Source organism: Amblyomma americanum, chromosome 1, assembly GCF_052857255.1.
Source record: "Amblyomma americanum isolate KBUSLIRL-KWMA chromosome 1, ASM5285725v1, whole genome shotgun sequence".
Taxonomy (NCBI): Eukaryota; Metazoa; Arthropoda; class Arachnida; order Ixodida; family Ixodidae; genus Amblyomma; species Amblyomma americanum.
The window spans coordinates 443,579,024-443,605,352 of NC_135497.1; the positions used below are offsets into that span (position 1 = coordinate 443,579,024).

General features: G+C 46.1%; 1 protein-coding gene across 2 annotated transcripts in view; it reads left to right on the plus strand.

Moving 5' to 3' along the window:
- LOC144115921 (golgin subfamily A member 1-like) overlaps window positions 1–26,329 on the plus strand; it is a 143,573-nt gene that overhangs the window by 11,986 nt on the left and 105,258 nt on the right. For both annotated transcript variants that reach the window (XM_077650550.1, XM_077650551.1), the window contains exons 4-8: window positions 8,378–8,411; window positions 8,510–8,604; window positions 11,124–11,252; window positions 15,023–15,226; window positions 25,997–26,092. In XM_077650550.1, coding sequence (XP_077506676.1) covers window positions 8,378–8,411; window positions 8,510–8,604; window positions 11,124–11,252; window positions 15,023–15,226; window positions 25,997–26,092 — 558 coding nt within the window. The remainder of the gene's footprint in view (window positions 1–8,377; window positions 8,412–8,509; window positions 8,605–11,123; window positions 11,253–15,022; window positions 15,227–25,996; window positions 26,093–26,329) is intronic.

The window sequence follows — 26,329 nt, forward strand, 5'->3', positions numbered from 1 at the left end:
TAAAGGGCAGTGGGTGTGGTACTGCATTTTTAAATCGCTATAACTTCTTAATTACGTGGGGTATAATGATGGAATGGTGCGAGGAACACGAAAATTATAAGATTGAAAATCTGATTTTTGGGCTGATTTTCGGTGCCAAAGAGCCGTGTCCCCCCTTAAACCTGGAGTGACGTGATAGCTAGAGCTGGCCGAGTAAAAATTTGTTGCGTCACCAACCTCGTGACGAACCACATGATCAGCCACGGTGCTGCGCCGCCGGCAGCTGCTCCGCATCACGTGAGCAGCCACGTGACAGCGTGGCGTCGCCTCCACTGCCATGCTGAAAGCTCGGAATGCTACCGTAATGTAGCTATCGCTACGAAACAATCGGTACTTGGAAGGGAAGGAAACCGAGCAAGGATGGCACAACTAGCCTGCGCAAAACCTAGTGGAACACTGGCAGAAATGCTAAACGGACACAGAAGGCGTGCGGACAAACTTATCTGGCTATGATCTCAGTACGGCAACAGCCTCGACTGTTTCCCTTTCCAACTGCCCCTTTCTTCTTCCTATGATGTGTGTGCAGTTCAGCTTAGGATAGCAGTCCGTACAACTGCGACAGTGAATGGGCAGGGCAGGTCCTCCGAGCCTACTCAGGGAACGCGCATGCTCTTGCAAACGAATGTGTAAACATCTGCCAGTTTGGCCGATACACATTTACCACAGCTGAGGGCAAGCTTATAAACCACCCCAGTTGCATATGAGGCATACTTTTTCAATGCCTCATGCTGCAAACTACAGGCTTTGAAGTCTGCTTCCCCGCCAAACTGCTGTTTTGAAAGCTTCCAGGGCACAGACGTGACTGCGATAGCACCATATCTGCCTGAGATCTTAAGATTATGGGAAATCTTACGAAGATATGGAGATATATCGTACGAAGATATGGTAAGAGTACTTCTATTTCGGCTGTATGTGTCAGCAGCGCGAACACAAAACAGGAAGAAGGAGAAGATAGTACAGAGCCAGTTGGCTCATGAAAAAAGGTCTTTTTGCACAGTCTTCAGAAGCTTTTTGAACAGGGTTTCGGCCATAGATCTTAACAGTGAGCTCGGAAATCCTGCATTTTTGAGTCTCTCAGCCTGAAGAGGAAAACTGAGATGCACTTTGTGATGGCATGATTTCAAAAGCGCAGACCTAAAACATGAAGATGCCAAGGCCCGTTTTACAAGCTTTGAATGGCATGAGTCGAAGGGCAGTAAAGCTTTTTTCGATATCGGCTGAAAATCCCAGAAAATGTGGTCATGTTGATTAAAATCTAATTGTAAGTGTGTAAACTGGGTGTATCCATCTTGCGGAAACTCAAGAGTAAAATTGAGAGAATGTAAACAACTGGAAAACACAGCTAAAAGCTCATCTGCCACGTCAGCTAGGACACCATTAGATGAAAGTTTTAAAATGATAAGAAAATCATCTACATATCTGATGATTATGGATTTTTATGGTGCAAGGGCATCTATGGCCAAAGAGCGCCATGGCACAAGGTATTTTCGATTTCTCAAGGTAGGGTCAGAGAGCCATTTCCCAAGCATTTCACTCTAAATGAGCAGAGCACACGGCCAGGGGAAAGCTTGTACCCATTGTATCACTGGTGGGTAACTGGCGGCACTGGGGATTGAACCCCGCACCTCCCGCCATGCTAGGCAGATGCTCAGCCACTCGGATAGCAGTGCGGTCTCATCTAGGTATCTGATGATGATTATGGATTTGTATGGCGCAAGGGCATCTGCGGCCAAGGAGCGCCATGGCACAAGGTATTTTCGACTTCTCAAGGTGTGGTCAAAGACCCATTCCCCAAGCATTTCACCTTAAAGGAACAGAGCACCAGGCCAGGGGAAAGCTTGTACCCATTGTGTCACGGGTGGGTACCCCGTGGCACTGGGGATCGAAGCCTGCACCTCCCGCATGCGAGGCGGATGCTCAACCACTCAGCCACTCCTACGGTTCATCTACATATCTAAATACACTATAAATGAAGGCATGGGTCATCTTACATTTGAGCACTCGATCTAAATTGGCAAGAAAGACCACACAGCAGTGGCACAACGCTGGAGCCAATACAGATTCCTTTCCTTTGAACATAAAATTTACCATCAAATGAGTCAATGGTTGAACTTAAATAAAACTGTTGCAGCTCCAAAAATTTTTGTGATTACAACCTTGCTCTTGTCCAGTTGGACAAGGAGGGGGGGATTTACGGTACTGCCACAGACCCTTTTCGAGGAAAAAGCAACAAACGCAGTGACCAAGAACTTCCAGGCCATCACTCAGACGCCTTGTAAGTTCAAGAGCAAGGCAATTGCTCTTTTAGATTGACTGAACCTGCAGACGCTGAAAAAGCAGGTGTATGTAGCGGTAATAAGTATGTAGTCTTACCATATCTTCATAAGATTTCCCATAATTTTAACAGCTCAGGCAGATATGGTGTTATCGCAGTCACGTCTGCGCCCTGCAAGCTTTCAAAACTGCAGTTTGGTGGGGAAGCAGACTTCAAAGCCTGTAGTTTGCGGCATGAGGCATTGGAAAACTATGCCTCATGTGCAACTGGGGTGGTTTATAAGCTTCCCCTCAGCTGTGGTAAATGTGTATCGGTCAAACTGGCAGATGTTTACACATTCGTTTGCAAGAGCATGCGCGTTCCCTGAGTAGGCCCGGAGGACCTGCCCTGCCCGTTCAGACTGCTATCCTAAGCTGAACTGCACACACATCATAGGAAGAAGAAAGGGGCAGTTGGAAAGGGAAACAGTCGAGGCTGTTGCCGTACTGAGATCATAGCCAGATAAGTGTGTCCGCACGCCTTCTGCGTTGATTTTCTAAAAAGAATTAGCGTTTCTGTCAGTGTTTCGCTGGGTTATTTTGTTTGGTTTTGCGCAGGCTAGTTGTGCCATCCTTGCTCGGTTTCCTTCTCTTCCACGTACCGATTGTTTTTGTCATGGTTGCCATTGAACTGTTTTCCCATGTTTCATCTTCATTTTACGATTGTTTGCCAGAGTACATGCGTGACTGATCCTTATAAGCGTTGGTGTTGTTCAATAATTTTTCACTTGTCAGTACCACCCTGTGTTGTCGCCTGCCTCAGTCCCGTCCTGTTTTGCGGTTTTGCTCCTCAGCATGTGCTACAAAAATTATTTTTTCTCCAAATGTATTGTTGGAAAGTGCCGGGAAGTACAAGCACATCCATTAACATCAATGTTATTCTGAATAATAGAAATTAAGAGTTCAGTTAGTACTTTTTTACAGGGTACAGGGTGTGTCCAGAAAGTAATGCAGTTTTATCCATAGCAAAAAATTTATTCAAGATATTGTTACAAATGTTTAAAATTCTTCGAAGTAGTTCCCTTTGGCATCTACACATTTTTGCCAGCGACTCTTCCATGCACTGTGCACATCATGGAAGGCGTCGACAGGAACCTCGTTTAGAGCCTTTGTCATGGTGGTTTGGATCGCTTCGATGTTGCTAAAACGGACTCCTTTCAGGGCGCTCTTGATTCTCGGGAACAGGAAAACGTCTGCCAGAGCCAAGTCAGGCCAATAGGGGGCTGGGGCAGCGTCGCCAAGTTGTTCTTGGACAGGAACTCCCGTAAGCGCAGAGAAGTGTGGCTAGAAGCATTGTCCTGGTGCAACTACCAGGTATCAGCAATCTCCTTTCGAGCTCGGAGGACCTTTTTTTCTCAATCTCTCGAGCACATCCACGTAGTAGACAGCGTTGATTGCCCTTGGGGTGAGAATTCTTTGCAAACTATGCCCTTGTCATCAAAAAAGACAGTTAGCATTGCTTTCACTTGCTCATTCTTGCCTTCTTGGGGCGAGGGGACCCTAAGGGGTGTCATTCGGAACTTTGGCGCTTCGTCTCAGGGTCGTACTCAAATAGCCATGTTTTGCCATCGGTAATGAAACTGTCCAACAATTAAGGTTCAGTTTGCACGTGTTCCAAAGTTCGCTTGCGATCACCACTCGGTTAGTCTTGTGGTCGTCAGTCAACAATTTGGCGACCAGCTTGGCGCACACATTCCACATGTTCAAATTGTCACTTACGATATCGAGCACGGTGGTTTTTAAAATATTGAGTCTCTGCTATCATCCACACACTCATTCGACGGTCGGTGTTTAAAAGATCACGAACACGACACATATTTTCGTCACTTTTGCTTGTTGATGGCCGTCCAGAGCGGGATTCATCATCGACGTCTTCCCAGCCCGCCTTAAGAGCCTTCAACCACCTTGAAACTTAACAATATGGCAAAGCAGAATTCCTGTAGGATTGCTTAATTATTTGGTAGGTGCCAGCAAGACTCTTATTGAGTTTAGCACAGAACTTGATCGCGTACTGTTGTTCGCGTGCGGATGCCACTGCACATCATGACACAGCACTATCAGTAGGTACACAGAAACAGCGATTCTGATGCTCCCAGAGCTTGGAGCAGAGTGCGCTAGGCAGTGATGAAAAGGAGAAAGGCCTCCTCACCTAACCCAACCAGTCCGAGTGTGGTAGGACCAATAGCAGTGCCCGAAAAAAAAATAATTGCATTACTTTCCGGACACACCCTGTATGTGCTAGCGCAAAGAAAACAGGGTCAAATGAAGTAACACATGGAAGTTGCGCTCTGTACATGCCTTATGGGCTACTTCGTTTGTCCTCGTCTTCTTTGCACAAGCACATACCTTTGAATTAAAAGTATATGCAGAATTGTAATGCACAAGAAAATTGGTAAAATGGAAAAACATAGAGAAGATGGCAGCCAAAGTCAACGAAATCCGAATGTCATGAAAGGAAAAGTTGGCTGGTGTATAAATTGGGCACAAAAATGTTTTGAATTAAAGTGGCTAAAAGTTTCGCAAAAAATAGAGTTGCACCCCAAGAATGTCTTCAGCTACAAACGATAACCTTCACTTACCAAGCCTTGTGTCACTGCAAAAAAGAGCTCCTCAGTATTGACTCGTACAGACATCCAACAAGCACAAAAGAGATGTGAAATGCCTTGTGGACATTAACTTGGGAAGGAAAAGACCAGACAACAATCTGGCATAACTCCAGTGTCGATGCAGTCATAGGGGCTCGGTGACATTTTTGGAAATAACCTAGGCATTGTACAACCACGACCGGCCTCAAGGAAAGCGCGAGCTTCTCTTCTTACGGCCTTCGCAATGAGGTCTGTTTTCGCCCCCCACCGCGCCTCGGTGGGGCCACCACTGCCCCACCGCTCCGTCGTTGCGACCGCCGTTCACGCGGAAGGAGAATGCGCGCTCGCTTCCAGTTCAGCTTGCGTCAGTGGTAACCGTCAAGCCTTTACATTTTGCCTCTTACGCTTTACGCGAACACTGCTAGTCAACCGCTTTGCCATGGGAGAAATCTGAAACAATGTATTAACGATTGCGCGCTCTCTCCTTTAGTCCAACTGTGGATTGTCCAACGTATGTTTCGAGCACAGACGTCAACACGTTCTGCCCTTATATTTGGCTAAAAAGCAAGCCTATCAGCTTACACAATTCGTCTTCTGGAAGGTTCTTTATAAGTGTGTAGAACGATATTCAGCATGCAATACTTGGATGGCAAGTTTCAAAGAGTAAACAATTCTGCAGCGTACATATAGGTCCTGAAATTTCAAGCACAGCTGCTTTAATTTTGCACAACAGCGGCATTAGCAAGAATTCATGGTGCTCTCCAGGAAGTAGCACCCAAAAAAGTTTTCTGCAAGCAACCTAACGGAGCTCCACCGCACTTTACAGCAATGTGCGATACAGCTGGCTGAGCATAAAACGTAAGGAACTAAAGATTAAGATTTGCGATGCTTACATGTTAATAAAAGTCCCTGAATTTAAGAGAATAGAGGGCATTGGAGATTCAACTGCATAATCTGAGATTTTTTGCAAAGATATTTAAACCAAATTTTTTTAGGCAGCTTCAGGACATGCTGCAGGTTGAATATGCATGGACAACAAAAAATGGCAATCTTTATGGTAACTGAAGTCAATCACTAGACATACATACTCTCTGAAATTGCAATACTCAGTACACATCAATATCTGTGGCAGCATACGCAGCTTGTGCTTGTTGCTTCTATTAAATTGTGGTAACGCTAGTCAGGCCAGAACGACGACAAGGAAGCTTGCGTCCAAGTCGAAAATTGTTTATTGGGCGAGCTCATGTCCTCAAACAGGCGGCACAGCGATAAAACAAAATTTAAAGGTGACAAGGAACTTGAAACATTATACGCCTAATGCGTTTACAACAATTTTGAACATGAAGAGAGACTTGTGTGTGGCAGTCATTCCAGTCATTACAGAAAGTCATTCCAGAAAAATCTGGTGGCCTCTCGTTTTACAGCAAAAGTGGAAAGGCCACGTGCATTGGCTTCGAGCGCGGAACAATGCATTACTACAGTTATTCTTGATACTTGCTCGCCCATTAGTAATTAGCATTCTTTTAAGCTATCGATACAGGCCTCTCGTTCAAGGAAGTTGTGATGTATACGAGGGTGAAAATAAGTAAATTCAGGACGTGCGAAAAGCGATATCGGTGTAATTAAGTACTATATACATCTCCCAGCAATCAGTTTCTTTGACAGTTCAACGGTGGTGTACATGAGTCTTGACTTTCAACTTTACAAGTATCGTCTCAAGCCACCGGCTACGGCGCTATCGGATTTACGGCTCACGCGTCATAGAGAATATTTTCCTCGATATAGTACATTTTTATGGGACGAGCGCAACACCTTCGTTCTCCAAGATTTCATTCTTTTCCCTTTAGAATTAACTTGTCATTTAATCACGGACCATGAGACATACGCTTTCCTTCTGGATTTAATATCACAAATGCTTGACATACTTCTGAGAAATGTGAGAGTGATTCCTCATTTTAAATGTTTTCATCGAGCAAAGTTTGTGACAAAGAATCTGTGCACAAGTGGACTGTGTTGAAGATACGCAGCTTAAGCATCTGCATTTTGTTTTCTTTGATTTTGGTGCTGTGCTCACCATGAACCAGCGGGCTACAGCGCGAAACCAGGCAAAAACCACCCGCCGCCGCAGATGCAGGCGTGGAGCCAGTGGTAGGGTCGTCACGCCTCTAGCGATGGCGGGCGGCGTAACTCTCGGAGAAAAACTCGCATTGCTTCCGCGGCGAATGCAAAGGCCGTATGAAAGAGCACGCGCGCGCACCCCCCTCGAGACCGGCCGTGGTACAACGTGCCTCTGCACTTGCAGCCTTTTTTATGGGTCATCGAATTCAACTCAAGGTTGTTTGCTCAGGATGACCATCCAGACATACTTATTCATGTGGACTGTAGTCTTATTGCCGCTGTACAGAAAAAGAGCACAATAACATAATTTCATCTCATGACCTGTCTGCTTCACCGCTAGGATACCGTGCACAGTGCTATGAGGTGGGCCAGGTTCCTTATTTGGGGGTAGAATAGCTGTATCTGCGGAGGTGGCAGTGGCAAACCTTGGCCACATAATGTAGACAGATTATAGACAGCAGCAATAATACTATATATATCTCTATTATTTCTTGGTAGGCACAAAAATTTGGGAAACCGGTAGCAGGTGGAAAACGATGCTCCTGAGTGGACAGCAGTTGATGTTTGTGCTAGTTTTTGAGGTATTTATCATCAAAACTAAAACCAAACTATCTAACATCATCCTGACGTTTACTGCTGCTACTAGCATTGAAAATAATTATCGCGAGGGTAAAAAAAAACGACGAAACCAAGGTGGTTTGCAGGATTGTCCAGAGATCGGGGAGTTTTTCATGCTGACTAAGAAAAGTTATGCACCCTGCTCTTCAGTCCCGGACCGAAATTCACCGCTTTGTAGCAGGGTTACAAATTGCTTTGAAACTGGAAGTTGGCTATTTGGGCTGGTGTGTAACTGACAGCGTAACAAGCCAGAAAGTTCAATGGTAGCATTAAAATAGCGTGCAATATCTATGGCCCATGCTCAATGGGCACGGTACAGAAAGAGATAAACGAGCGCATGGCGATGGGAAGAGAAGGGGATGCAGCTGTATGCATACATCAGGTCAGAATCAGCACACAGGGAACCGCAAGATTTCACTGAGGTGGTGGAAACTGATATCTCTCTGTGGTGTCCGTCATGACTCCTGGTGTAGTTCTAGCATGTGAAAGGGCAGCAGTTTTGATTGCTGAGCTGACTGCGTGCTATCTCCTTCAGCTGAGCAGTTCAGGGCTGCATTCTGTGATAAAGCCTTGCTGGCGTGAGGCACATGCAGGCTAGCCAGAACGGCGCTTGTACATTTGAGGAGCATGATTTCACTACGACAATTAGTTCTGTTTTTGTAATTTTTCATTCTCATGGTCGGTGGTGCTGCTTCATTTTTCAGAAACTGCCGCCAAACACTAGCTTGACAGAAAATGGTGAGTCCTGTTGTCTGATGGCCTTGCCTGCCTTGTGCAGTAGACTTTGAGCAACCCCTGAAGCCATGTGCCTGCATCTTCTTTCCCTTGCCCCCCAGAACTTGGCAAGCAAAAGGGTGGCACCCCCAAGAGGGCAGCGCCCACTAGTGCTGACTATGAGGAGGTCTGCCACAAGCTGCGGCTCATCAAGAGGGCAAGTTCACTTTTGTCTTCCAGATCCCGAAAAACTCGTTCTGCAAGCCTTAGTGCTTAGTAATTTTTTAATTGCTTTCACTGGTGTCGGCTGATTGTGCTGATTGTTTACCATCATTATACTCTTGGTTGGTGTTCATTCAGTCAAGTTCTGATTGAAAAATCTGTTTGACATATGTTTGAATACCAGGATATAGTGGAGATTCATGGCAAATTAAATAGATGTTTACTGGAAATTTCTTGTGGTGCGGTTCTGTTCTTGCACCTTGAAGTGGGCACCCCAGAAATTAATGTCACTATAACTGTATCCAGTGCGAAGCTTTATCAGCATTATCTTTGCTTGCAAAGAGCCATTATGTAAGTTCAAGTGCAGCAGCCACTTGAGCTGCCATTGGCTTATGGACATAGTCGTCATCCCTGCAGCTATCTAATCTCACTAAAAGCCACCATATTCATATAGCACTGTGGAAACTAGAGAATCCATCGGTTAATCAGAGGCCGAGTTCACTGTAGTGAGTTTCATGCTTAGTGCGCAACAGTGTGGAAACTGCACAAGTGGTGCGCACGCAAAAGCACATCCCGAGGTCTTGGTGACGGTTTGGACGAAAACTTCGACTGGTGTAAAGCAGCCTGCTAGACATTGCAACTGACACCAGCCTAGACATTGCAACTGACATTGCCTGCTTACGTGCAGCAGTAGTCTAGTTTCCAGTGTTGTCTTATTCCCAGTCTAAACCCTCCGTTGGTTTTGAGGAAAGGAAAGGCGCATTACTGGGTCAGTGTACATCTCAGCCATGCTGTGAGGTGGCAGTGGTGTCCACTTACAAATCAGGGCAGTTATGCACCTTTCCTTTTCTCAGAACCAAAGGAGGGTTTAGGCTGCAAATAAGAAATGGGTTTTAGGGCTGCTGTTTTACCTTCTAAATGGCTTCTACAAAGCTATTACAGCTTTCTCTGTAAAACCTGCACTGTGGAGCGCCTTTCATTGCAGAATGGCCACTTGCTAAGCCGGCTGAAATATGTGGCCTATAATGCTATCACTTCTACACATTTGTATATCTCCTGCTGTACAGTCTGAGCACATTTTTTGTTCTCATTGTTCATGGGCACTGTAGGTGGCACACTTGGAATGTGAACACGGTCTGTTGGCATGGGCCCAACAACTTGACCAGAACATTTGTGTGTCAAACCCATCAGTTTGTTATCTGTCCATTGGGTATTTTCTCCAGCTTGAATTATGTGAAGTTAACATTAACAGGTCCTTTTTTCCTATAAAGAGCATGAGTTGTCAGGTGTTTTGAGCACAGTCAGATTCAGCTAAAAGGCAGTTTAACTGATGTCAAATTAGCAGAAGCTGGCTGTAATTTGTAATCTGTTCTTATAGGTCATGCAACTTTCTGAGGGACAAAGTGATTTCATAGTGATATTTTTACAGCACATGTTTCTGTGTGTCATTTTGTGTAATAGCCAACAGTAAAGTCAACGTTATGTATGAAATTCATTTACTTTTTGTCTGTTTGCTAGCATGGGTACTCAGTTTCTTGCATCATTAGGACTGTCACTGCTTATGCAATTCACCGTCTGTAATTTTGACTTGAAGGGGGCTGAAAATTTGGTTTATTAAAGTGGAATTCAAAATAAGGGGTGCCTTTTCAAAAAAAAGCACTTGATGTAAATGAGGACGAAGTATCTATTTGAATAAACAGGATACTGAAATTAAGTGACCTTGAAATAATAGGGGCCCACTGTATTTCATTTCCTTGTGCTTGCTTTCTGCAGTATTTTTATCTTTTTTTTCCCCTGGAGTCTTCTTGTTTGCGTCTATTAAGGAATAGTCTGATATTGATTCCTCTGTTGTCGTAATTGTACGTCTAGTTCTGCGTTTATACACATATCAAGCACACTTTTTCCCAAGTTATTTTGAAAAATTGGAAGAGTGCGGTCATTGTGATTACAATGTATCAGCAAAAAGTTTTATCTTGGCAGCCCCAATGATAGGTGCACTCATTATGCAAGTGCACCCATTACATGAGTAAATATGGTACAACTGTATGAAATTCAGGTGTAGGCTCAGAGGTCCTGGTGCACTCAGTCCCAAATAATAGTGTGAACAAACATTGTTGCTGCATTCTTGTCTTTGGGACCTAGAGTTAGCCAGAAGCAAATATGGCAGGTTTAAAAAAATTGTATTGCAGGACTCATTAAGATCGTTTTTCTCTGCTTTGCCCTTCTTTTGATGTATCTGTTAATCACTACATGGACTGTGGTCTGGTCATTGTATTATCCTCGTGTGATCATACTCAACTGAAGCTACCTCAAGGATGCCTTTCCTTTGCATGAGCATTGTTTTCTATTTGGATGAGAACATAAAATGGTCTCTTTTTGTGGCAGTGTGGCACCCAGCAAGATGAACATAGTAGTGACGCAAGCCATTCTCATACTCAAGTGCTGTTCTTGGTGGCTGATACACTTGTAGTGAAAGAGGAACGAGGCTCTGAGCAAGGATGGCTGCGTGTGCAGGAGAAGCAAGAGCTGGAGCAGCAGCTGCGAGAGAGCGAGCAGCGGGTGGAGCTGTTGGCCGGACGGTGCGAGAACCGCGAGGAGATCGAGAGCTTCCAGAGCCAGGAGATGGCCAAGGTCAAGCACCTGGTGAGAGCTGCACTGGTGACCTCCCACTCGGCTCACCATCTGGGCCACTGTGGCTGGCGTGTTTTAGCTTCGAGAACCACTTCTGTGTGCACCCGAAGTGATAGCCGGGGATGCTATGTGATAGGCGGTGCTCAGAAATCTGTTGTTGTCAACACATAATGAGTAGAGAGCTGTTGCATTCATAAAAAGCAGTAATGCAGGATGGGGGTGCGTGCTGCTGTTCCAGTTTGTGCCTTCAGGGCAGACCGGGTTTGGGAAATTAATTTTATCTTTTTAAGTGCAGCTTCAAATGCTCATTCATGCGCACACATTTACTGGGGGGCATAGCTGGCCTATTGCAGTGCTGTTGTTTTCTTTTCTAGTTCTGCTTGCTCTAGCATTTCTCTGTAAATTTATTCATTTCTCAAGTGCCCTGAATAAACAGTTTTTGCATGAGGGATGGCATGTTCAGTGGCGGTCTTCAGACCGCCACTGAACAGAGTTTTGCAACTTTGAATACTCTTTTTTTTTTTTTTTGGCACAGTAATGCACAAAACTTATTCTAGATTTTTTATTCTCCTGTTTTCCATCTGGATATGTAATATACTTTTGTGACCTTTTGTGCGAGTTTCTCAAATTTTGCCAATCAGATATTTTTCTTTTGTAAGGAACACGTTGTTTTTGCCTTGTATAATTGAACAGAGAATTCTGTTGGCCACACTCTGATGTGCTGTAAAAAGAAATATTTTTAAATTAATGGTTGAAAAATTTTTATGTGCACCGTCCTGAAGCTGCCTGTTTTTCTGTTGCAAGGGAAGAGTTAAGCGAACAGCTACTACTTAACGACATCAGTGACCTTGCGGCGCCAGAGTCAGCATGTGCCAGAAATCATGAAACAGACCCACCTTCTCTTTTACGTCTAGCGCTGTGCATGCGGAGCTCCAGGTCTTGTTGGCACAGTTTGCTTGCATTCGTGGTCGCGTTCCTAGCGACATTCTCGTGGCTTTTGTGAATGCACCAGCTGTGGTCCACTCACCTCTCTGGAGGCTGAAGTTGCTTTGAGAGAGAAAGGGTTTATATAACGGAATGGGCCCATGAGAACGAGTTTTTATTATATGGCCTAGTTGAGAGACAGTGCTGTTATAGCATTAGTTCACACGATCTGTGGCTGTGTGGTGCTGGCATTGCCGGTCTGGAGAGGGCAAGGAGGTCGCACCTTCTCTACACTGCTTACTCCCTGGCTCAAGTAGCCTCGGACCACCCCCAGTCATGGGTGCAAAACTGTCACTGGACAGGCTCCAAAAGGGCTGTGGTGAAATGGGAAAGAAGTTTTGCCATTGCTAGAGTGAACTAGAAGATAGTGTGTCAAACGCCTATGCCACCTGTGTATCAAAATTGAGGCAAAAAAAAGGATAATTTCCGCTAGGATCGCTGCGAACGTTATCCTTCCCTAGGTGCTTTTTGAGAGGTGGCGGAACCCGCGCGCTGCGTGGCGTAGTGGTTAGTGAACTGGTTGGGGCTGTTGTGGCTTTTGTTATGTTTTATATTATTTTATTTTGATTTTATTTTACGTTTAAGGTTTTCACTGCTTTTGCATCAAATGCATGACACTGCTTTTGCTACGATTGAGTGACACTGCTATTGCTTAGATTTTGTTTGGTTTATCTTTCTATTGTAACCTAGCGCTATGTGCAATCTTTACATAAGCTAGGGCTTTAAGCGCATTGTAGATAAGCCTTCTGCGTTTTGTTTTTAATCTTGTAATTTGCATATTACTTGTTACTCTATGGCTTGTGAGCGATAGAGCGGTGTCACATGGTGAATGAAGGTTATAAGTGTGCCCCTTTTCTTCCAATAAACAGTTGGTAGTATGAGCATGTGTTGTCTTTTTCTTCCTTTGGTTGTCTTCATTGCACCGCAGTTTTTTCAGTCATGCATCAACTCGCGCCCCACAGCTGGCCGTCATTAAGTGACAGCATACTTCTGCGTGCCGCACTCTGTGCAGCTGGCAGATGCCAAGCTGAACGAAATAATTCCCAGCATTGTTTGAAGGGCGTGTTTGTCTTACTCATCTGCTAAAAGCACAGATAGGAGCTTAGAGAGTAACGTTGGGTGTGCTCTAAACGCGCATTCAAAATTGTAGCGGCGTGGCACAGAGATTCCGGCCGTTATATTTTGACTAGGTGAAGTCCCTGGCAGCAGAAAGGCGGCGCTGCAAAAACTTCAGATTTGGTTTCTGTTGGCTTTTTTTTAGCTACCACGGCTTGTTTGCACTAAAACAAACTGTGCTTTAAAATAAAAAAGAGAAAACAAATTGTTCGTTCAGCGAGAATCGAACCCTGGTCTACCGCGTGTGAAACGCGTTCACTAACCACTACGCTACACAGCACACATGTTCTGCCGCCTTTAAAAGGCACCTAGGAAAGGATAACGTTCGCAGCGATCCTAGCGGAAATTACCCTTCTTTTGCCACACTTTTCGGCTTTTGTTTGACACACTCTATCTTCTAGTTCACTCTACCATTGCACTGAGCGATGGTGCTGTGGCTGCAGCTATTGCAAAGGTTTGAGGCTTCGGTTATTCTGTGATGTGAGAGTAAATTGGACACCGAATGTCATGGAACCGTGTGTTGCTTTCCATTGTACTCTCCATTAAAATCCCCATTAAATTAGTCACGAATTTTTCCCTCTCGTCGATTGTTGTTGCATCCAGATGTTGATGTGGAGTGGTAGAAGCGGGTCTCGTGAGTGACCCGGGGGACGTACTTCGCGACTGGTGAGTTTGAGACAGGCGTGCAGGTCTTCTGACATTGACACTTGGAAAGGCTTTCCTCAAATAGTTATTTATTGCAATATTTACAGAACTGATTTACATATGCTGAAAGATTTTGGCCTCTCCGCTTTAACTAAAAAAGACAACTCCAAACTCTCGCGACTCCGGACCACCGTCGGCCACCACACGGCCAACCCGCCCGGCTGCCGCTCAAGGAACTCGCGTCTCCAACTCCGCGACCCCGGGACCACCACCGGCCGCACACGACCAATCTGTCCGGCTGCCACCAACCAACCTCCCGCGCTCCTTAGCGCGCACACATTTCCTTGTACTCCTGCCAAAACTACACCCTCAGCGAATAGGTGACTTTCCCGCCACCTTTCGGACGCAACATATCACAACACAAAAGAAAAGCACGCAATATAAAACACACCTTGCAACGCAAAAGAAAAGCACAAAATATCGAACACACGCCTCGCAACGCAAAAGAAAGGCACAAAATATCGAACACATGCCTCGCTGCAAGCTGCCATGGCTAACTAGAAACATGCCACAACGAGGGGAGAGAAACAATTTACAACACATGCGTCACTGTTAGCCGCTCTGGCCTAGGGTGCCCGGATGCCCACTCGCCTCCGGCGCTGGCCCACCCGAGCCGTCCTGTCGTCGTCTCGTGTTTCTGACCATCTGATTTCCAAAAACAGACCGTTCCTCCTCGCGTAGGCCAAGGCTCCCGAAACTCGCGCGCGACGCCGCCCTGTGAGCCTTTTGTCGGCGCGTTCCCCTGCTCCCCCCTCGGCGGCACTCCCCACGCCTTACCACGGCGTACGCCAGCTGCGTCGTGACAATTACCGTCCTTGTTTATTACTTGTTTATCAGTGCAGAATGTTGGTTGTTGGCCTAGTTAGCACTGCATTGTGGAAAGCAGGTGCAATGAAATGCAGGCAGAAGGCTAGAAGCACTCTTTTTTTATGTGAAATTGAGCTTTGCTGTCAGCAATGCCTTCCCTGCGCGTGCAGCTGCTGTGCAGCCAGCAGGAGTTGCGGGCAGCTGACGAGCGGCTGCGCCAGCGGTCGCAGGAGCTGCAACAGGCGCAGGACCGAGTGTCTCAGCTCGAGCGGGCTCTGTCCGAGGGTGGTGAGCAAGCTCGAGCCCGGGCCTTGGAGCAGGACAAGGCAGCATTGGAAGCGGAGGTGGACAGGCTCAAGCAGGACACACTGCAGGTCAGTCTCCTGACTTTTATTTTTTTGTGCTCTGGGGGACCAGGCAGGAGCAGGGTCATGCATCATTCAAGGGAAGGAAATGCTGCAGAAGCAGGTTGCTGTCACCCTGGGTGAAGGGTGGTGCACTGGCCATACACTGCAGCTGTGGGTGGCCTAGTGGCTTGAGCATCCACCTCACATGCGGGAGGTGTGGTATTAGATCCCAGGTGCCACCGGGTACCCACCAGTGATACAGTGGGTACAAGCTTTCCCCTGGCCTGATGCTCAGTGTCTCTGGGATGAAAGCTTGGGAAAAGCATCTTTGGCCTGCCCCCCTTCGATGGATCCTTGGTGCGTCGAAACTCTAGATCTGCTATGTGCTGTAAAACCCATTTGAATGGCTAAAGATGATGATGATCTTGAATTTTACTGGTGCAAGGGCAGCTTTGGCTAATCAGAGTCATGGCACAAGGTATTTTTCTTTACACAAGGCAGGGTCAAAGACCCATTTTTCAAGCAGTTCACCCCAGGAAAGCCGAGCACTAGGCCAGGGTAAAGCTTGCTCCCATTATATCACCGGTGGGCACCCAGCGGCACAGGGGATCGAACCCCGCACCTGTCGTATGCGAGCAGATGTGGGACCACTGCACTTGTCCTGTCATTGCCTTGCACTTATCTGCCATTCCTTTTGCACTGTTTTTGTGTCCAAAATGGTCCTTTTATGTCACTGGTCATGCTAGGTGGGTGATTCCAAGTTTTGTAAAGGAAATGCATCTGTCTCAATATTGCTGCAAAAATTTAGACCTTTAAAGGAGCACATCGTAATTTATGGCCCACAGTAATTTTTATTATCACACCATTGACATATTGAGGTAATGCATGGCAAAAGCATAGCCAGTCATTAAGGGCGTTCACTTTCACCTTAATGAATTTTGCCCGGAACCACACTTGCACACTTGGCTGGTTCCTATTGTATTATCAAGCATCACAATGGCATAAAAATGGCAAGGGACTGAGGTTAATATAAGATGCATCCTTTCGGAAAAAAAGAAATATGTGACCATCACTTTCCTTTCAAAATTTGTCCTAGAAAAGCATGTAAAGTGTGAATCCCAAAAGAAACTAAAATGAAAATTTCTGAATATATGCATATTTACGAACTTGCCGCAAAAATGGTTGCTTTAAAAGCTTCTCACAGGATCTTTTTTTAGTTGTGACAGTGAAGTTTGAGCCGTGCAATGTGCCTGTGTCGAAGCCCAGCTCGTGGTTGACACGAGAACGCTTGGGTGAAAATTGAAGACTGTGCAGAAATTGCTTGATTGCCAGTAGTTTATTTGCTGTCTAATATGAGTAGTGGAGATGAACCTGCCAACAAGGGACCAAAAACAAAATTTCTTGGCTAGGAGCCATGTTGACAGCTGCTGTTGGAACCGAAGGTCGGGATTCATGATGCAATTTTGCACGAGAAACCAACTCTAAATGTGTGTTGACCTCTGATTTTATCACATTTGTTCATACGGTGCACCATACATGGGGCATGCCATGTACAGCAATGCTGTCTTGTTGTGTGAAAGTTTTCACAAACATACTGTATTGCCCGAATATAACTTGAGGGGCCACTTCACATGCTGCCCAGGGTGAAAAAAATAAAACCTTAATTGTAACACGAGGCCAACAAATGCAAAAAAAAGCATCTACCTTTAATGGACATCATGGCCAACACTCAGCCTCTTTTCGGGAGCATTCACTGTACCTCGTTTCTAGAGGCAGAGTTCTCGGAAACTGAGTCCTCCTTCTCGTTATCGACCTCCCAGACGATGTCATCCTCAGTGCCGTCGAGGTCATTCGATATGGAGCATTTCTTGAATTACCTAACAACCGTGTCATGAGGCAGGCTGTACAAAGTGGCAGACACCCATTAGGCAATCTGCGATGCACACGGTCGCCTGATTCTTCCCAAGGGCCTCAGGGACTGATCCTCCTGGATCCAATTGGTGCACAGTTTCCGCACCCTGTTTCTAAATGATTTACTTACGCAGCCGTCCAGTTATCCCCTTGGAAATAACAACAAGGTGGGCTTTTCTGTCCTCCAGCTTCATCTCAGGGGTCAGGTGTCCACAAAACAAATCTGACACCAGGATTGATGCAGGGGGAAGAAAACAAGTGTCATACTAAGCTTGTGTTGCCATCGTGTGGACTGTAGCAAGCAGTAACAGTCGTAATTACGTCATCACGAACGACACCACATATCAAGAGTACGGCGGCATGATGCGACAGGCACGGAATCTCAACGAACTCAAGGAGCGACGGTTTCACTTTGGATGGATTGGGATTTGGCTTCCATGCTATTCACATTGCCAACATAACATTGCAAAACTGCGGAAACAGAAACTGAGTTGCGATTGCTTCAAAATGGCTGCACCGCGACACTGCTTTAGGGCATTCAAATCATTGTATTCATTTATAATGCAAGGGTGGACTTTTAGAGAGAAAAATCTTAGAAAAAGACTCGCATTACATTTGAGCAAATGCGGTACCGCTGGCAGAACAATTGGAAATGCAGTATATACGGATGGTGCTTAGGGTGACAAAAAGCACATTTGTATCTGGGTATCTGTATGTAGATATGGATGGCGAATTCCATATGGCATTCCAGATGGCACTTGTAGAATTAGCGTACGCTCTGAAGGATGGTGACTGGGTCAACTTGTACAGAGTCTTTCAGCTTGGCTGTCCTTGTGAACCCTTTACCCTGTGTAGCATGCAGCTGGGATTTTCAGATAGCATACAAATAGAAAGCCATGGAATGAAAGGCAAGGCAGGAGAGTGCTACACCTGACTGGAACTACCCTCTAAAAGAAAATGGCAGTAAACAGTACCTTCTAATAATTTGTGGGAAAGCATATGTAAAAAATCTGAAAGTAGCAGCTTATGGCAATGACAGTATGAGAGTTGTTGGTTATAAGGAAAGGAAAGGTGCAGTAGCTTTCTCAGTTGAGGGGAGGTATGAAGAAGGGCATGAATGAAGGAAGAGAGAAAGAAAGACTTGGCATATTGGAGGGCTCTGAATCTGAGGCCCTTTTAATGAACAGTGACAGCACACGGGCATCCTTAGCATTTTGCCTCCATCAAAAACAGCCAAGATTTGTTCTCGTGTCCTTAAAGGGGCCATGACAGCCTATTTTCACGCACACCCTGCTTATCGCCTTTAATTCCCAACAGGTTAAATTACAATTCCCCCAATTTTCAGTTGATTCTGTACGGTAAATATTTTTAATACGAATTTTTTTTCGTTTCTTTTGCGAACTGCTTGCTGGTCTGGCAACCTCTGATCGCTGACGTCACGAGCGCATACACGCCACGCGTCGTCTGCTGCGAGCTGTTGAGGTGCTTGCATGCACACCGTAGACAGCAGTGGCTCAAAAAGTTTTTTTCTTTTAGCCTAGCAAAATAAAATGGATTTTCCGTGTTCCCTTTTGGGAAGCCTTCAACTTAGTACGCGAGCTGAGTGATCCTTGGGAAAGCAGACTTGCTCGTAGCGCCCACTTTCCGATGTTGAGGAAACAGAAATCGATGGACCCCTTCTTTATTATTTACGCTTAGAAGCATGCTGTTCGTATGTTATGAGTGTGGTCTCTCTTGAGCAGTCAAATGCTCCCGTATGTGAAAAGCGGCATGTGCCGTGCATGCCTTTGCCGATGTGCGCCGTGAAAGCTGCGTCATTTTGTAGCTAGCTACCAAGTTCTTGTCCGCTATTCATCGCTCGATAATTAAACTCAAATTATCTAAAGGTGCACTGCAGTAACCTTGAGGCACGAAAGGAGCAGAGAAAAGTGCTGATTGCGATGACTTCTGCGCTGCATCTATGCGTTTTTAAGTCGAACATACATTTCCTTCGACTTGTAGAACTTTTTTGCAGGAACCAAGCCGCTTGCAAAACACTGCGTGACTCGAATGCTTTCACTGTCCGCACCGATGAATAGTCGCCGCCATCTAAATGAGTGCTTCGAAATAATAATACAGCATTTTGCTGTGCGTGCGCATTGTGCCCCAGGAGTGCGACGATTACAACTGCAGCCCCGCACTGAGGTTGTTTGCATGGCTGTGCGCAAACAGCACTGCTCGTTTGCGTGGCATAAAACGCCAGGTGGGTTATCCTTACATTAAATATTACGTAGTCTTGGTCACAAATTGCACTTTTACTCATTTACACACCATGATAACACTGCAATAAGTGCCGATGTTGCTATATCGCCTGCTTGGGAAACTCTTCGCGTAGGATACCGGTGCTTTCTGCTAATTGTATCTGCTTCCTCTTATGTCACCAAATTTAATTTTAGATCGGTTTAGCTAAAAATATATTCGGACATTACTTGAACGAATGAAAACAACCAGATTTGTTGTCCACAGTCGACGCCGACGACTGCTGCCGGCTGCCTTCTGCATATGCTATGCAGACAGGGTCACACATATCGGCACTTCCCCCTTAATTATTGTACTCGCGTCCTGCGATGTAGGCAGTCGTCGCTTTGAGGGCATTATAGCTAAAACTACACTCGACAGGTATTTGCAGGCGCTAAAACTTGCAAATTCGCTCTCCGTAATCGCCAAAATCGCACACACGAATCCTACGGACTCGCTAGGCCTCGTCACGAAAGGGGCCGGCGGTCCACCGTCAACCGAAAATCAAGAATATGGCAAAAGTTTCTCACTGATTAGTAACAGAGTGGGAAGATATGATATGTAGCCGATTGTTTCGCTTTTTTCGATACGGATAAGGTACACAAGCGCAGTTTTTCCGCCTCTCCGGGCGTGAAGCTTTCGCTCGGCCGCACAAGCCCAGGCGGCGGCGGCGAGCGGCACCGTCGTGCGGCGTTTTCTGTCCGTGTCGCTTGCCTCGCCAATAGGTTCTATGCGCACTCACTGAATGAAAGCACGTCTTCGCTGGTGCACGCACATCGGTCGTATATGTCGCCGTGGCTAGCATGAGGTCCCATAAGTTCTAAAATTCTGAAGTTTATTGAATGTCATACCAACTAGTCCCCTACCACTCTCTTCTGGTTCCCACTAAGCTGACCCTTTAACATTGCTAGGATACGCGATCGTTGATCATGCTGGCGCTGTTGTCGGTCTAGCGTGACAGATCAGTGCGTCAGCGACGGCATTTGCGTACCGATCAGCCCACCGACCGTCGATCGCCGTCGCATCGGCCTATAGTGTGACCGGACCCTACCTATACCGAAGAAAAACTGGATTATTATCGCTTTTGCGGTACCAGTCATTCATATATGGGGGATGATTGCTGCTTCGATCGCCCGCGAAAGTACAGGGGGGAATGAGACTTCGCTGCGCATATTGCAGCAACGAGAGCAGACGACGTTGCTCTGTGCATGCTTCAGTGACGTCACGAGAGCTTTCAATGTGGCGGTCGCTGCCGGTGGGAGGAGCTCCCGGTCTCAATTTTGATCGTATTTTTTGGAAAATACAGTGCGTCCAGGGCAGCCAAATTTCGGAAATTGAATCATAAGCTCTTGCATTAGTTACTGAAGCAGAAAACTGCAATATGAAGAGCGACCAAGTCATGGCTTTTTTAAGCCTTTGGGCGCAGCAGCCGAGCACACTGCTCGGCTGCTGTCATCATGGAGGGTACAGTATGAAAACTATACTACAAAAATTTTGGCCAGAAACAGCTTGGTATGCAGAGCACGTTCAAGAGCCATCCACATAGTTCATGGTATTTGTGTGCAATAACTAGGCATGTGCAAGTATGAAATTTTCAAATAAGAATCGAATGTCATATATCTGTTCAGAATGAAAAAAAAATTCAGAAAAAGATAAATAAATGCTGATGTCCTTTTTTTTTTTTCAAAATAGTATATGGGCTTTTCAATTGAAATAAAAAGAAACTCTGTTGATTCAGCACCATACTAAAGAATCGTGGTGCGCACAGAAGCTTATACCGCTTGGCTTAACTGTATAAAAGTATGCAACCAGTAATTTGGTCAAGCAAACTGAGTAACAAAATGAAATCTGTGAATAACACATGATTGGCAACAAAAAGTAACATGATCGATGGTAAAACCTCATTAATTCTGACTTCAGGGGACCGCAAGAAATGCCCGAATTATCAAAAGTTCGAGTTACTTAATGTCCCCTACCCACCGGAAAAAAAAACTGCCGAAAATTCGAAAATGACATGAATTCTTGTGACGGGGCTCCATCGCACAAACAGTGAAAAACCTGTGACTATGATAGGATACAACTTAAAAAACAGCATATTTGAATAAAAAGTAACACAATAGAGACAAGCACGGAAGGAAGACACCACAAACATGAGCGTTCGTGTTTGTGGTGTCTTCCTTTCGTGCTCGCCTCTTTTGCGCTACTTTTTATTCAAGTATGTGTCACCGACTAGCCCAGTAAGTAGTTTAATTGAAAAAAACAGCACTTGGTAACATTGGGCCATGGTCTGCGGCATCCTGTGTTGCTCTTCTAGTCAGTCATAACAGCAAACGAAATAAGCTTTTTAATCTTTGACTTCATTAAACTAGCCAGGTATAAAAGTTCTACAGGCTATAATTTTTGGGGGGATTAGCTTCTTGTTTACGGAACAAGCAAAATTTCAACAACTGACTACTTTTTTGTCGTGGAGGAATTCTGTATGGCGGTCCTTAATATCGGTGGAGCTTCACTGCAGGATAAAGTAGTACCAGACTGTAGCACAGTTTCGGCATGCTGGATAAGCAGCATGTATGTAAGCAAGGGGAATGCACACTGATGTCAGAACTTCGAGGCTGCTACTAAAAAGCAAAAAAAAGACCAGCCACACGCTAGTCGATCTCTGAAAGTGGTACGCAGCTGGGTTCGAATAACTGGCGAATGCGCGGCCGATAGCTGCCATTGCTGCAGGCTGGCAGGAACCGGAACTTTGCAGCCAGGCTATATTTTAGGCCTAGTGAGTGGGACCTTCCTATCACGCACATCAGAAGTGTGTGGGTTGCAATGTATCTAGCAACAAGTGGAATTTTTGCAGAATCGCTTGCCCTGCCAGTGACCGCTTGACTCACATGCCCTTCGGGAATCCCATGCAAAATTCCGCAGGTGGGTTTTCTAAAAGCACGTCATAGTTGACCAAAACAGTGTGACAGGGCTTGCATTAGAAAAGTTGTGAAGGGGACAGGACGAGTGCCATGGGTGTGGCACTTTAAACTCGATCTTCAAATAATTTGTCTAGAGCTTCTGCCACGGTTGGCTTTATAAAAGCCTTTTCAGTATTCACTCACTACAGAATATTCGGAAATTTTCCTGTATAATAATTGAAAATTCTCCAATATCAATTTCTTTTAATAGAGTATAAACTGAATAACAAACATATTTGATTTGTATTTGAAAGTTCGAATAATCACACACTGCCGAGCAATAACCAATGGACAATGGGGCATTTAGTTCAAGTAGCAGTCTAGGTCAGTAAACTATGTGAATCATTTCTGTGCAGCTGGTATCTGGTAAGGTAGCTTTTGGAAGCCGTAATTTGTGTCGGTGTCAGTGAACATGGTAGGGAAGTTTGTTAGAAATTATAAGCATTGTATGGCTTTGTCATAATACAGAAAATTATCATTTGTGAGCTTAGTTATGACTGCCTGACTTCTTGATATACTTAATTTTGTTATTCATCTGTCAGACTAAGCAATGATAGTAATTTTTTTGCTTGGAAATTGTACAGATGGCTTTTTACTGTTAAACTTTTAGCGCGTACTGCATTGAGTGCTGTAGTAGAGGTCTAGTGGTAGAGCATCTCTTTTGTATGGGGGTTTGAGTCTCGGTACCGTATGGAGCGCATAACTTTTGTAATGTGTACAAGTGTCCCCTGGTGTGAAGCCATGGTTCACAGACAAGTGCCTGTGAAAGGTGCCACCCAGTCTCTGCAGCCAGACTGTTGTGTCAGTCGGTCAGTGATATTGTTCCTCTGTCAGTCAACTCAAATCAGTCCTGTGGGCCACGTATAACACCTTTTAAACCCTCAGCAGTGGCCTCGCAGTAAAGCATCTACTTCTTATACAAGTGCCTGTGTTCAAATTTCACTACCGTCAGGAAGTTGCCAAGTTTTTTTATCACTGCATGTATACCACTATCCTTGTGCTCAACTTGTCTGTGAAGGGATCGCCGTCTCTCAGACCAAACCATTGGATCTCAAAGACTGGGGAATTACAGTTGGGCCTGTGAGTCCACAGTTGGGATGCTTTTACAGATAAGGAAAACACGTGGCTGCTGTGGGGATTGGGCTTCTTGAGCGATTGAAGTGTGCGCCCGCTGCTGCCGTTTGCTCATTAGAAACCCCGCGTGGGGTGTCTGCGAGTGAAATGCAGGCGCCCGCGCTGCTTGTCCTCCTTTCCAAGGAAAGCTCTGTTGAAGAACCGCTGTAAGCCACCCTCCCTTCCGTTCTTCCCGCTTCGACCTGGCGTCCCCATTGGGTCACTCCCAGTGACAGCTGTGGGGCGTTGTTTCGGCGAGAGGCCCGAGCGGGAAATGAACAGGGAGACCACCACCGACTCGGGCAGCAGAAAGGTGCATAGGTTTCGCCTCCCGGGTGCCCCGGCGTTTGCCGGGGGACAAGAGCGCGGGTGGTATAACCTTGCGCACCTAGTATGTACGCTTGAGTCCAGGCCCGAGCCTCTGGAGTCCTGTCGCCCGCCTGTGCAGTGCTCACGCGCTCTGCATCCGGGAGGGCCTGATTGGGCTGGTTCTCCGTCATCGCCGGCCATTGCCGGTGACGACGCGCGATGGACCATCGACATGCGACCTGCATCGTCAAGATGTGCTCCCCACATTCCCCATCCTCCCTCGTGTTGTGTCGCGCGCGATCTAACCCTCTGGTTGGCTGTGCGGCATGCGATCGCCCTGGGCTGTGCCGTCATGCGCGTATGTAGTCTTTGCTTTGCGCGCGCGGCTCCGTGTGCCCATTTTCGGGTGCTGCAGCTGGGCTATGGGTTGTATACTGAGGTCTGGGGATCAGTGCAGTGTTGTGTAATGCAGCTTCCTGTGCAATAAACACTTGTGCTCTATAATAACTGAGCCTTCCTACCTTCGGAGGCTGGCAGTGCCCTCAGCTTGGTCTGGCCCGAACCCGCGATATGTGGGCGAAGTGCCACTCAACACTTCGGCACGGGTTTGTAACTAAATCCCGCACTGCTTGGTGGTTCAGAAATTCAAACCCAGTGCTTCCTGCCTGTGGGACAGACACTGTGCTGCTAGGCCAATGTTGCAGTCCTCCTTTCCCAAACTTTTTACCCCTGAACCAAGGAAATGGAGTTGCTAATTTTTTTTCTTCAAAAGCATCTTACTCTGTTTGTTAGTTTGTTTTTTAATATGTTTTCATGGGGTGTTTTTTTATTGGATTGTGTTTGTTTTACAATGTGGGCTGCAGACCGCCTTCCCCCTCAGCCCTTGCCATGTTATCGTTAGACCTTTAGTGCACTTTCAATAATTAAGGGCCTTGCTGCACTGGTAAAGAAGCATAAGGAATGCTTCTTGAGTGTGCTGGATTGGGGAGAGAACTAGTGTGTTTGGGACTACAGTTAAACTTGGATATGACGAAATTGTAAAAAGTCCGGGATTTTTCGTTGCATCCAGGTTTTCTTTAAATACAGTTTTCGCAAGATGACTCGAAAGGACAGTGCAGATGGGAAAGCAAAATAAGAAATAAATGTAGATGAAACTACTTTGAAAATGTTTGCGGAAAAACCCGTTACTCAAAGTCATAAATGCAGAGACACGTTTTGCGATCTCGCTGATAGCACGACTGCGGCAGCGGCCACCACCACCTTTGGCGTGGCTTGCACAATGCCGCTACAAGTAGGGAAGGCGAGGGTACGGTACTACAGCTCATCTAGAGAGCATGCACAGTCGCGCTGCCGCCGCAGACCGGCCACGGAGGCGCATCCTTCTTCCCTCACATTCCCCCTTTTGGTCTGCCCCCACCGCCGTTGCCCCTGGAAATGGACTCTTCACCTTGCGTCTCCAGCGCTCTCCTCCATCCCCGCTACCGATGTGCGAGAGTTATCGGCACTGGAATCACGCCAGCAACCATGCGGCAGTGGTGGGAGTGCACAGCTCGTAATAATTCTTTTTTTCTATGCCCTGTTATTTTTTGCTGCTTTTGAGCATGAACTGTTGTACCACGTGGTATGATGTTCCAAAAGCGAAAGCAGTGGCGATGTGCCAACAGTGCTGGAGCATGGTGCGTTGTGTCAACTGTGGTCACTCGTCGCGATCGTAAACGTTCCTTTCGTGTTAGTTTGTGCTTTATCGTCATGAAAATTTCCTGCCAAATTTCGTAACTCAGAACAAACTAACAGATAGTTGGCGTAGAGAGTTTATTATATAAAGGTCAGTCGCCGCAATACGTTCCATACGCGAAAGTCTCAAATACACACGCTTCAATGGGGCCAGCATTGTGGAATTGAGTAACTTCGTAATATCAAGGAATTTGCTGTATGAAGGTTCGTTACATCCAGGTTCAACTGTACCATGTGGACAGAGTGAGAGCCTAAAAAATGACATGAAGCATCTCTGGTGTGTAACTTGTTTGTGACATACTGCCCTCAAAAACAGGTGACATGCTCAGGCCGTGCTCTGCCCATAACTTGAAAGTACAGGCGGTTGCTGAGGCACTGTGCAAGTGCAGCGCTCTCATCCATGGCATCCCCAATATCGCTGTGGGCCCCCACTTGGCTGTGTGATAGTGGTTCAGCCGGGTGTCTGACTGTGTGCTCCCACTTTCATGTGGTGCAGAGTGCCAACCGCATCAGCCAGCTGGAGTGTGAACTCGGAAGCCTGACGGACGAGCATGATGGTCTCAAGCACACGCACGACGTCTACAAATCCAAGGTACCCTTAAGTGACCAGGAGCAGCTTGGCTGTCCTGTGAATTTAGTGGCTAGCTAAGACCCCATTGCCTGCTTCCTTTGATCTTACCTCTGTTCTCTTGGATGTTGTCTGGTGTGTGTTTGCGCATGCGCATGCATGTTTGGTGTGACCTGCCTTTTTAATTGTGCATGTTGCCATCGTCACGTCACATCACATCATTTTATTACCTTAAAGACCCCCGCTTCGGGGGTATTACAA